This window comes from Myotis yumanensis, unplaced genomic scaffold, assembly GCF_028538775.1.
Source record: "Myotis yumanensis isolate MYYU_CA2020_CCGP unplaced genomic scaffold, mMyoYum1.0.hap1 SCAF_1, whole genome shotgun sequence".
In the NCBI taxonomy this organism is placed as follows: Eukaryota; Metazoa; Chordata; class Mammalia; order Chiroptera; family Vespertilionidae; genus Myotis; species Myotis yumanensis.
Window position 1 is genome coordinate 71738853 of NW_027223752.1, and position 13335 is coordinate 71752187.

Below are 13335 nucleotides of genomic sequence, written 5' to 3' on the forward strand. Positions count from 1 at the left end.
ATTGAATTATAGATTGCTTAGGGTATTATGGACATTTTAATGATGTTGATTTTTCCTATATATGAGCACAGTGTATGTTTACATTTATTTGTATCCTTTTCAATTTCTTTCTTCAGTGTCTTATAATTTTCCGAGTATAGGTCTTTTATCTCCTTGGTTAAATTCCTATGATTTTTGTTGTTGCAATAGTAAATTGGGTTGTTTTTTTTCTTTTTTTAAAAAAAGATCTCTATTGATTTCAGAGAGGAAGGGAGAGGGAAAGAGAGAGACATCAATGATGAGAGAAAATCATTGATTGGCTCCCTCCTGCACGTCCCCCACTGGAGATCAAGCCCGCAACCCGGGAATGTGCCCTTGACCGGAATCGAACCTGGGACCTAGGTCTGCAGGCTGACGCTCTGTTCACTGAGCCAAATCAGCTAGGGTTGCATTGTTTTCTTAATATCTTTCTGATAGTTCATTATTGGTGTATAAAAATGCCACTGATGGGAGATCCTGGACCAGCACGTGCTAACTGCGCCTGCTCGGCTATGCCCCCGAAGGTTTTGAAACATGAATCCTTCATTCTTCTTGATTGCCCTTTACTTAGGAATAGCTTCAGCTTCCCCAAAACTTGATGGAAATTTAGAGGCACGATGGCACTGGTGGAAGGCAACACAGTATATGGCTTGAATGAAGAAGGATGGAGGAGAACAGTGTGGGAGAAGAATATGAAAATGATTGACCTGCACAACCAGGAATACAACCTAGGGAGACAGAGCTTCACCTTGGCAATGATTGCTTTTGGTGACATGACCAGAATTCACGTAGGTCAGTGGTCGGCAAACTGCGGCCCCTTGAGTGTGGCTCTTCCACAAAATACCACGTGTGGGTGCGCACGTACAGTGCGATTGAAACTTCGTGGCCACACTCAAGGGGCCAAAGAGCCGCATGTGGCTGGCGAGCCGCAGTTTGCCGACCACTGATGTAGGTGATGAATGGCCATCAAAACCAGAAGCACAAGAAAAGGAGAGTGTTCCGGGAACCGTACATTGCTGAAATCCCCCCAACTGTTGATTGGAGAGAAGAAGGCTATGTAACTCCCATGAAGAACCTGAGTCACTGTGGTTCTTGTTGGGCAGTTAGTGCAACTGGTGCCCTTGAAGAACAGATGTTCTGGAAAACTGGCAGACTTATCTCATTGAGTGAGCAGAACCTTGTGGACTGCTCTCAGGCTCAAGGCAATGAGGGCTGCAATGGTGGCCTAATGGATAACGCCTTCCAGTATGTTAAGTCCAATGGATGCCTGGACTCAGAGGAGTTCTGTCCATATCATGCAAAGGTTGGACCCTGCAAATAGAGGTCCGAGGATTCTGTTGCCAATGACACTGGCTTTGTGGACATCCCTGAGCAGGAGAGTACCCTCATGAAGGCAGTGGCAACCGTGGGGCCCATCTCTGTTGCTATAGATGCAAGCCATCTTAGCTTCCGGTTCTATGAAGATGGCATTTATTATGATTGGCACTATAGCAGCGTAGATATAGATCATAGCATACTGGTGGTTGGCTATGGCTTTGAAGAAGAATCAAGTAACAATAAATATTGGATTGTCAAAAACAGCTGGGGTGAAGCTTGGGGCAAGAGTGGCTACATAAAGATGGCCAAAGACCGGAACAACTACTGTGGAATCGCCACCACGGCCAGCTATCCTACTGTGTGAGGTGATGGTGATAAAGAAAGACTTGATTGCGAACAGGATATCCAGAGGAGGAATTTTTATCTTAAAACTGATCACATTTTACTTAATGGGATACAACACTTCAATCTTGAAGATCCAAACTGTGATTTGAATTCTGTGATGTTTTACATTGGTAAAATGTTATTTCTTTTATATAAGGATGTATAAATTTTTACCTTTTAAAATAAAATTTTTTATTACTTTTAATCCTAAAAAAAGCCACTGATTTTTGAATATTAATTTGTATCTTGCTACTTGCCAAATTCATTTATGAGACCTACAGTTTTTTAGTGGACTCTTTAGGGTTTTCTATGTATAATATGCCATCTGCAAATAATGACAGTTTTACTTTCTTCTTTCAAATTTGGGTGCCTTTTATTTCTTCTCATCTGACTGCTATGACTAGTACTTCCAGTGCGATGTTGAATAAGAGTGGTGAAAGTGGACATCCCTGTCTTGTTCCTGATCTTAAGGGAAGTGCTTTTAGATTTTGCCCATTGAGTAAGATGTAGGCTTTGGGTTTGTTCTTTGTTGTGGCCTTTATTATGTTGAGATATAATCTCTCTATTACTACTTTGCTAAGAGTTTTTATCAAAATGGTTGCTGGGTTTTATCAAATGCGTTTTCTGCATCTAATGATATGATCATATGATTTTTATCCTTCATTTTGTTTATGTGATGTATCACATTTATTGATTTGTAAATATTATACCAAGCTTGCATCCCCAGAATAAATTCTATTTGGTCATGGTATATAATCCTTTTAATGTATTGCTAGATCTGGCTTGCTAATATTTTGTTAGGATTTTAGCATCTGTGTTCATCAGAGATATTGGCTATATCATTTTCTTTCTTTGTAGTATCTTTATCTGGTTTTGGAATTAGGATAATGCTGGCCTCATAAAAGAACTTGGAAGTCTTCCCTCCTTTTGAATTTTTTGGAATAATTTGAGAAAGGTGTTTTTAAAAAAAAAAAATATATATATATATATATACATATTTCTTTTTTTATTGATTTCACAGAGGGAGGGAGAGGGGGAGAGAGAGAGAGAAACATCATTGATGAGAGAGAATCCTTGATCCGCTGTCTCCTGCATGCCCCCTACTGGGGATCAAGCCCACAACCCGGGCATATGCCCTGGCCGGGAATTGAACTGTGACCTCCTGGTTCATAGGTTGACACTCAACCATTGAGCCACACCCGCCGGGCTAGGTGTTAGTTCTCCAAATGTTTGGTAAAAGTCACCTGTGGAACCATCCAGTCCAAGACTTTGTTTACTGGTAGTTTATTACTGCTTCAATTTCATTAGTTGTAATCAGTCTATTAAGGTTTTCTGACTCTTCCTGTTTCAGTTTTAGAAGATTGTATGTTTCTAGGAATTCATCCATTTTGCCCAACTCGTCCAATTTGTTGGCATATGTGTGTGCATACATATATGTATATTAGAGGCCCGGTGCACAAAAATTTGTGCACTCGCGGGGGGGGGGGTCTCTCAGCCCGGCCTGTGCCCTCTCGCAGTCTGGGACCCCTCGGGGGATGACCACCTGCTGGCTTAGGCCTGCTCCCCGTGGGATCGGGCCTAAGCTGGCAGTCACACATCCCTCTGGCAGCCCGGCAGCCCTCGGGGGATGTCCACTTGCCAGCGGGGAGCAGACCTAAGCTGCAGTTGGACATCCTTAGCGCTGCTGAGGAGGTGGGAGAGGCTCCCACCACCACCGCTGTACTGGCAGCCATCAGCCTGGCTTGTGGCTGAGCAGAGCTTCCCCATGTGGGAGCGCACTGACCACCAGAGGGCAGCTCCTGCATTGAGTGTCTGCCCCCTGGTGGCCAGTGTGTGTCATAGTGACCAGTCATTCCCAGTCTTTCTGCTGTTAGGGTCAGTTTGCATATTACCCTTTTACTATATAGGACAGAGGCCTGGTGCACGGGTGGGGGCTGGCTGGTTTTCCCTGAAGGGTGTCCCGGATCAGGATGGGGGTCCCGCTTGGGTGCCTGGCCAGCCTGGGTGAGGGGCTAATGGCTGTTTGCAGCTGGTCACACCCCCTTCAGGGTGGGGGTCCCCACTGGGGTTCCTGGCCAGCCTGGATGAGGGGCTGATGGCTGTTTTCAGGCTGGCCACACCCCCTTTAGGGAGGGGGTCCCCATTGGGGTGCCTGGCCAGTCTGGGTGAGGGGCTGAGGGCCGTTTTCAGGCTGGCCGGCGACTGAAGCTCCCAGCCTTTCCTTTTTTCTTTTTTTTGTAATTCTGGGATTTATTTACCTTCTATAATTGAAACTTTGTTGCCTTCACTGGAGCTGAGAGCCACTCCTGCTCGCTCCAGCTCTGAGGCCACTGCCTGCTGAAAGCAGGTATCTCGGGTTTGTTTAGCTTCTATAATTGAAACTTTGTTGCCATCACTGCAGCTAAGAGCCGGCTCCAGCTCCGTGGCCACGGACGGCTGAAAGCAGGTATCTGGGGTTTGTTTAGCTTCTATAATTGAAACTTTGTTGCTTTTGGAGCTCAGAGCTGGGCTGCGGCAGGCAGGGACTACCTTGGCTCCCTCCATCACTGGAGCAAGCAAGCCTCCTGCTCACTTCAGCTGTGTGGCTGCCGGCCACCATCTTGGTTGGGTTAATTTGCATATCGTGCTGATTAGCCAATGGGAGGCGTAGCGAAGGTATGGTTAATTACCATGTTTGTCTATTATTAGGTAGGATATATACACACACACATACATATACGTGTGTGTGTATATATATATATATATATATATATATATATATATTGACTTCAGAGATGATTGGAGAGGGAGAGAGAGATAGAAACATTAATGATGAGAGAGAGTCTTGATTAGCCACTCCATGCACACCCTCCTCCATGGTTTGGTGCTTGCAACCTGGGCATTGTGCCCCAACCCAGAATCAAACCTGATGCTCAACCAATGAGCCTCCATGTATTTGAATGTTTTTCAGGTTTTTTTGTTGTAATTGATAGCAAGTTTCATAACATTGTGGTCAGAGAAGATGTTTTATGTGATTTCAATCTTCTTGACTTTATCAACTTGTTTGGTGTCCTAACATGTGGTTTATTTTTGTTTGTTTGTTTATCTTTGAGAGTGTCCCATGTGCACTTGAGTAGAATGTATATTCTGCTGCTTTGGGATGTAATGTTCCATAAATATAAATTAAGCCCATCTGACCCAGTGTGTCATTTAAGGTTACTATTGCCTTGTTCACTTTTTATCTGGAAGATCTAGTGTTAAAATCCCCTACTATGACTGTATAGTTGTCAATCTCTCCCTTAATGTCTGCCAATATTTTCTTTATATATTAAGGTTCTCCAATGTTTGGTGCATATATGTTTACAAGGTTATGTCCTTTTGTTGGATTTATCCTTTTAGTATTACATGGTGACCTTCTTTGTCTCTTGTTATGGCCTTCTGTTGAAGGGAGGGGGAAAGAGAGAGAGAAACATCAATGAGAGAAATGCATTTGTTGGCTGCTTCTTGAATGCCCCACACTGGGTATCGAACCTGCAAACTGGGCATGTACCCTGACAGGGAATTGAACCTGTGACCTCCTGATTCGGTGCTCAACTACTGAGCCACACTAGCCAGTCCCAACTATATTCTTTTTTTAAAAAATATATTTTATTGATTTTTTATAGAGAGGAAGGGAGAGGGATACAGAGTTAGAAACATCAATGAGAGAGAAACATCGATCAGCTGCCTCCTGCACACCTCCTAGTGGGAATGTGCCCGCAACCAAGGTACATTCCCTTGACCGGAATCGAACCTGGGACCCTTGAGTCCGCAGGCTGACGCTCTATCCACTGAGCCAAATGGGTCAGGGCCCAACTAGATTCTTTTTAAAAATTGTTTTGGCTATTCTGGTTTGTTTGTGTTTCCATATAAATTTTAAGAATCAGCTGTCAATTTCTGAAAAAAAAAAAAAAAAAAAAGCAGTAGACTGCTTAGATTTTGATAGGGATTTATTGGATCTATATATCCATTAGAGGAGAATTTCTAACATTTCCATAAGTAGGAAGATTATATTAGGAAATTTAAAAAACTATAATAAAAAGAAGATAATGCAAAATAAAGATATTATAGTTTTGCCATTCCAGTGTGGCTCAGTGGTTGAGCATGGACTTATGAACACAGTTCCTTAAGACAGACACATGCCCGGGTTGCAGGCTCGATTCCCAGTAGGGGGCGTGCAGGAGGCAGCTGATCGATGATTCTCTCTCATCATTGATGTTTCTATCTCTCCCTCCCCTTTCCTCTCTGAAATCAATAAAAATATATATATTTTTAAAAATATACTAAGGTTTCTTTGAAAAGCATATACCTTAGTTTGTTGGATAATGAAGTTTATTTTTAAATTTATTATTGTTGAGAGTATTACAGATGTTCCCTTTTTTCCCCCATTGACCCCCCTCCATCCTACCCTTGCTCCCTCAGGCCTTCACCACATTGTCTGTGACAATGGTTTATGCATAGATTATGAACTTTTAAAACATTTACCATTATTGAGTACTCATTGTATATCAGAGGATAATCTAATTACTCTATATTATCTCATTATTTAATCCTGGCTCAACCTCTTAATCTTTTAAAGATGGAAAATTGTTATAATGATTGTTTCTCTAATGAAGATATTCTGACTCTAACATTGTCTTTAACAACTTAAAGTAGAAAAGAGAATGCTCAGGCTATACTATGTTTCTTGTCCTCACTTTTATTCTTTTTGCTCCAGTCTTCTAAATCATTTCTAAATCTTGTACTTCGTGGCATGTTTACAAGGGATGTAAAATACTCTGCCAGTATATCTATTCTCTTGTAACATGTCACACATATGTACAAATGTAAATATAAAATGAAAAAAGGGAGCAGCTGTTTGAAGGTGATGTGAGGTGTATAACAATGAGCTTGTGGTATAGATTTGGATTAATGTTAGTAATTGTTCATTTGTAGGGCACAGAGAAATGGGTATAAATTGTAAGGTACTGTTTCAAAGAAGTGTAGTGTGAATTTCTATTGTGACGTGACATTTTTTTCTGTATTTTGATGTTCTCATCCTTTTAACTTCTGCCTTTGCATTAGAAGGCAGTGCCTATTGTGAGCTTTATAATGATCTTCCTGTAGACAAGGTTTGATTTCTTTTGACATTTATAAAAAGCAGTTATGATAACGGGACAATAATAGTATTTCATTTTTCACTACTTATCTCCATTCTACAGCCGTGCAGTCAGAGACCCTTGTGCATGAAGACAGATTTGTTCTATGGCCTCGGAGTTGGGTGCCGGGGACGATGGCGGCTGCACTGAGCTGGCAAAGCCCCTCTATCTTCAGTACCTGGAGAGGGCCCTCCGGTTGGACCATTTCCTGCGACAGACATCAGCCATCTTCAACAGGAATATTTCTAGGTATGTTAATCCATCTTTCCTCTATGATGTTTAGTCATATTTCTGATTCCCATTTTCACTGTAGATTTTAGGGTTAAAATACTTCATGATTTTTAGCATGTTTGATATATTTCCTTTCAAATAAAACAGTGAACTTTTTCAAACGATCCATTTCTCCTAGAAAATGTTCAGCCTACTAACCATAAATTATAATATTTTGCTGGGTCAGCCCTGATTGTGTATTCACCATTCTTAATTACTAGTGATGAAAGTGAAGATGGACTGGATGACAGTAATCCTTTATTGCCCCAGTCTGGGGATCCCTTAATACAAGTTAAGGAAGAACCTCCAAATTCATTGCTTGGTGAAACTTCTGGAGCAAGCAGTTCTGGAATGTTAAACACGTACTCATTGAATGGAGTTCTACAATCAGGTCAGTGTGGTGTGAGATCCCTCTTTGGACTGTCAGTTCTTCTCGGTTAGTCATCCTTTGATTTTATTATTCTTTATGTTTCTTTACACAGAATCAAAAGCTGACAAAGGGAATTTATATAATTTCTCTAAGTTGAAGAAAAGCAGGAAGTGGCTAAAGGTAAGAGAAGACAGAATGTTTAGAATTCAAATAATCTTCTAACAATAAGTAAGAGGGAAAGATTGATGCATTCTGGCACATTGGCAGAGATTTTTATAGACATGAGTCTTTTTTCTGGGTGTGGTTTTTTGAAGAGATTATAGACAAGAATCTAGAAGAATGAAGTTTGTTTTAGTAAACATTATTGAGTACAAATATCTCTATATATAAGAGGCTAATATGCAAAGTGTCCCCTTGGGAGTTCAACCGGGAGACCAGGAGTTCGAGCGCTCGCTGTGATGTGTGCTGACCACCAGGGGGCAGATGCTCTGACTGGTAGGTTAGCTTGCTGCTGGGGTCCGGTTGATTGGGACTGAGCGAGACGGGCCGGACATGCTCTGGAGCCCTCCTGCAGTCTCTCCCTGGCTGGCCAACCTCCCGCATCCTTCCCCTACCCCGATCATGGGTGGGTGGGTGGGAGTTAATTAACCAAAGACCATCCTATATAATAAAAGGATAATATGCAAATAGACCAAATGGCAGAATGACCGGTTGCTATGACGCACACTGACCACCAGGGGGCAGACGCTCAACACAGGAGCTGCCCCCTGGTGGTCAATGCACTCCCACAGCAGGTGCACAGCTCAGTGAGAAGCCTGGCTCACGGCTGGTAAGTGCAGCCACGGTGGCGGGAGTATCTCCCACCTCCATGGCAGCACTAAGGATGTCCAACTGCCATCAGTCGAACATCCCCTGAGGGCTCCTGGACTGCCAGAGGGCATAGGCCAGGCTGAGGGGACTCCCCCCCACCCCCCCCCCACAAGTGCACAAATTTTGTGTACGGGGCCTCTAGTATTAGATAAGATCCTTGCCCTCACTGGCTCATATTGTAATTGGGACATTCAATCTACTTTTTATCTGTCCTTGAGTAGTTTATTCACTCACCAAATGTTGATTAAGTACATCCTATGTGCCAGATACTGTTGTTCATAGACAGGATTCCTGCCCTGTGGAGCTTACATTCTAATGGAGGGAGGCAGTGAGTAAGCCTGTAAACAAATAAATAAATATGGCTTTAAAGAAGTAACATTTTAACAATTTCTGAATGATCAGAGAGAACTGTGTGAAGGTTTAAGATGTGAGCATTTCAATCAGAAGGAATAACTGCAAAAGTTCTGAGAAAGAAAGCAACTCAGTATGTTTGAGGGAGAAAGAAAACTCCTATACCTGGAGGACAGTGAATAAGTGGATGGTAGAAGATGAGGTTAGAGAACCTGATCACTTAGGGTCTTTGTACACCATGTCAAGGAATTTGTATTTTACTCTAGTTACAGTAGTAAGTTATTGGAATCTTTATAAGCAAGAGAGTGGTTCAGTATGGTTAAGATGCTTACAAGATTACTGTCAAACTGAGTTAAGGATAGCATTTCTTCTATTGAAACTAATTTTTCTCTATTTCATACTTTTCTTGTGAAGAATGGAAAGTAACTTAAAGGTATTCTTTTATTATTATCATTAGGCCCTTTTAAAAACTCATGTGCAAAAGTCCAGATTGCGTCAGCTCAGTGAGGCTGTAAGCTGTTGGGAATTCAGAAATCTTTGTTTAGCCATCACATATTTTTTAAAAATATTTTTATTGATTTTTGAGAGGAAGGGAGAGGGAGAGAGAGATACAAACATCAATGATGACAGAGAATCATTGATTGCCTTCCTCCTGCATGCCACCTACTGGGGATCGAGCCCACAACCCAGGCATGTGCCCTGGACGAATTGAACCTGGGATCCTTCAGTCCGCAGGTTTACGCTCTATCCATTGAGCCAAACTGGCTAGGGCTAGCCATCACATTTTTAAAAATCAAGATAAAATTCACATGCCATAAAATCTACCCCTTTAAAGTATGATTTAGTCATTTCTGGTATATTCATAAAGTTGTGTGCATCAATCATCACTGTCTAATAACAAAATATTTTCATCACTCCAGAAAGAAACCTCTGTACTCACTAGCAGTCGCTCCCCATTCTCTACATACTCAGCCTCTGGCAAACACTAATCTGTTTTCTGTCTGTAAGGATTTGCCTCTTCTGGGCATTTCATATAAACAGGATATCATATAATATGTTGCCTTTTGTGTCTGGCTTCTCACTTAGCATAACATTTTCAAACTTTATTCATGTTGTGGCACATATCAGTACTTTATTCCTTTTTATTGATGAATAATATTTGATTATCTGTATAATACTACATTTTGTTTATCCATTTTTAAAAAAATATATATTTTATTGATTTTTTACAGAGAGGAAGGGAGAGAGATAGAGAGTTAGAAACATTGATGAGGGAGAAACATTGATCAGCTGCCTCCTGCACATCTCCTACTGGGGATGTGCCCGCAACCCAGGTACATGCCCTTGACCGGAATCGAACCTGGGACCTTTCAGTCCGAAAGCCGACGCTCTATCCACTGAGCTAAACCGGTTTCGGCTGTTCATCCATTTATGAATGAATTTGGGGATTGTTTCTTTATTAGCCATCACAGCTTGCTTTCTATATTCTTTTATATCCTACTAGAGGCCCGGTGCATGGATTCGTGCACCGTTGGGGTCCCTCGGCCTGGCCTGCAGGGATGGGGCTGAAACTGGCTCTCTGACATCCCCTGAGGGATCCCGGATTGAGAGAGGGCGGTTCTTCAGTGATGCACCCCGGAATCGGGCTCCCTCCTCTCTTCTCCCAATATTATGTCATTTTCTGTACCTGTCTTGCTTCTTTCATCTAACTTTACCCTAAGTTTGGAGGTAACTGATGACTTGTGGGCATTTAGCTGCAAAATGCTATTAGCAAACAGGATTTACTAAGCCTGGAATCTAGTCAGCCTAGGGCAGGACTCTGCTTTATGTCAGGCTCCCACCCAAGCCCCTCCGCCCAGGCAGAGTCCTGTGGCGGTGGGAACCTCCTTTCCACCTGAGCTGCTCCTTCGCCTCCTTCTTTCCCTAGAGGTTGCCTGCTGGCACTACTGTCTGCCTGGAAGGAGGGAAGCTGCGGCCGGTTTCCCAGCTGAGTGTGGTAGCAGGAAAATTCACTGCCTCCACTGGAAATCGATATTAAGCGGGTGGGCCAGCACGGGCTTTAGATGTCGGGGCCGCAGCCAATAGGTCCTGCACGTCTCATCATTTAGCTAATTGAGTTGAAAAGTTTCTGTAAGGGCCAGACCCACGACCTCTGCAATGGGCTAGAGGCCTGGTGGGGAGCCAATGGGCTAGAGGCCTGGTGCACGGATTCGTGCACTGGTGGGTCCCTTGGTCTGTCCTGCGGGGATTGGGCTGAAATCGGCTCTCTGACATCCTCTGAGGGGTCCCGGATTGCGAGAGGGCGGTTCTCGGGTGACGCACCTTAGAATCAGGCTCCTTCCTCTCTGGTTCTGGGTCACCTAAGGACCGCAGCTACCAAGTCACTGCAGCTTGGTAGCTCCTGCATTGAGTGTCTGCTCCCTGTTGGTCAGTGTGCGTCATAGCTACTGGTCAGCTGGTGGGCCGGTTGCTTAGGCTTTTATATATATAGATAGGTATTGTTTTTGTTTTTTCTTTGGTATTTGACATTTAGTTAAACTATTATATATATAGTGTAAGTAGTTAGTAAAATCTAGCTTTGTTGATGTTTATAGCGTTTCCCATGTTTTAGTGCTCTTTAATTTGTGTGTACTAGGTTTAATGGGTATCCTTTTGTTTTTCAGTTGGATTGGCAAAGAGTAATATAAGGGAAACTGGAATGACTGTCCTTTATCTGTTTTTGTCATTGTTTTGGGATCTGGAAAAAAAATGCTTGTGTTGTCTTGGGGTGGTGAACACACAGTACAATATATACAGATGATGTACTACAGAATTGTACACTTGACATCTATTAATTTTATTAGCCAATATCACTCCAATAAATTCAATTAAAAAATTCTTGTATTGTAAAAGGAATTGTTTCAAAGCAGAAGTTCCATTTCCTCCCTTTTTCAGAACATTCTGCTAAGTGATGAATCCAGTGAGGCAGATTCTCAGAGTGAAGATAATGATGAAGAAGAGGAAGAAGAGGAAGAAGAAGAGGAGGAGGAAGAACTGAATCTCAGCAGAGAAGAACTTCATAACATGCTGCGGCTGCACAAATATAAGAAACTTCACCAGAATAAATATAGTAAAGACAAGGAGGTAAGAGTTTCAGGAGACATTGCAGACCTTACTACTGGGTATTTACCCGCTGGGTTATATTCATTGAAGATATATATATATACACATACATACATACATACACACACACACACACACACACACACACATACACATATATATATTTATTTATTTTTCACTCAAAACACCTTTAATGTAAAAACACCCAGCGTCAATACCAACTCAAATCCAGATGTGTTTTAATCTCTCTGCCTGCTGACCTCAGAGTGCTCAACCTGTCAAGGATAGGGCCACTGTGAGAGGAGCATGGAGAATGGAAGCTGGAGGTGGGGGCTTACCCGAAGACTCGGACCCAAGTCCCATTTGTGGGGAGCCAGCTTGGAGTGCTTGGGAGGATGGGCAAGAACCTAGGACTGTCTTGGTTGCTGGTTGGCTCACTGGCCTCTCCTCAGCATCTTGAGGAACCATTACACAAGATCCCAGGTGGGGCTCAGTGTCCATGTGAGGCCACAGGGCCCTCAGCCAAGGGAAGGCAAGCACGCAGTCTGCCTTGGGCTCCAGAGGAGCAGCAGGTAGATTTCCAGGGTTGAGCAGATCACAGCAGGGCAGACCGCCAGCAGGCCAACTGCCTGAGTAAGGTGGCTACAGTCCATTTGTCTGTCTCCCAGGGGCTGCTAGGTGGTAGGCTGGCTACTGTACCAGCCGGTACGTCATGTATCTGCCTGCGGTTTTGCTGGGCCGCATGATCTTCACTACCTGCCCTTGCTTTATCCCAGAGTAGTACGCACAGGGTCTCCAGCCTGGATCCTGGGCAGCTGGTTTTCTTGGAGTTTATATCTGGCCAGCAGCTCTGTCACCTCCTCCTTGGTCATGTCGACATGCTCTGGAACCAGCTTGTGCTCCGTGATGTTGATGAGCAGCTCCTGCTGCAGAAACAATTCCAGGATGTACTTGGGAGCCATGTTGACCAGGAACTGCTTAATGGAGGGTGTCATGCCCTGCTGCACCACAATGAGGGCTCTGGTGATGTTTTCCTTCTGCATGCGTTGTCAGTACACCTTGATGGTCTTGATCCCCACCTTGGGCTCCTCTGGGAAAAAGACAAACATCTGCTCAATGGGGCCATCATTGTGGGTGACCAGCACCATGAGGTTCGTGCGCTGTGGCCATCCTTCACTTGGCTTGTCCCCAAACTGGTCCGTGAACTCCTAGTGTCTGATCCAGCTCATCCTGAGTCACCAGGTAGCCTCGGTCATGGCACAGCTGAATAATTGTCTTGCAAATCTTCCACAGCCAGTATGTCTCTTTCTCGTCATCCATGCCTACCGCTGCTCACACTCACTGTGCCTGTGCCGGCCAAGACCCTTGTGACTGTGCCTCAAGATACATCATTTTAACTTTATGTTTAGACTAGAGGCCCGGTGTATGGATTTGTTCACAGGTGGGGTCCCTCGGCCTGGCCTGCAGGAATTGGGCCGAAAGCAGCTCTCCAACATC

At 43.5% G+C, this 13335-nt stretch overlaps 1 protein-coding gene and 2 pseudogenes across 2 annotated transcripts in view; 2 read left to right on the forward strand and 1 right to left on the reverse strand.

Moving 5' to 3' along the window:
* INO80 (INO80 complex ATPase subunit) overlaps positions 1 to 13335 on the forward strand; it is a 145594-nt gene that overhangs the window by 18697 nt on the left and 113562 nt on the right. For both annotated transcript variants that reach the window (XM_070424984.1, XM_070424991.1), the window contains exons 2-5: positions 6939 to 7124; positions 7367 to 7536; positions 7628 to 7695; positions 11671 to 11859. In XM_070424984.1, the coding sequence (XP_070281085.1) occupies positions 6982 to 7124; positions 7367 to 7536; positions 7628 to 7695; positions 11671 to 11859 (570 nt within the window). In that variant the 5' untranslated portion in view covers positions 6939 to 6981. The remainder of the gene's footprint in view (positions 1 to 6938; positions 7125 to 7366; positions 7537 to 7627; positions 7696 to 11670; positions 11860 to 13335) is intronic.
* On the forward strand, positions 553 to 1699 carry LOC139003294 (procathepsin L-like; annotated as a pseudogene).
* On the reverse strand, positions 12529 to 13158 carry LOC139003302 (DNA-directed RNA polymerases I, II, and III subunit RPABC1 pseudogene; annotated as a pseudogene).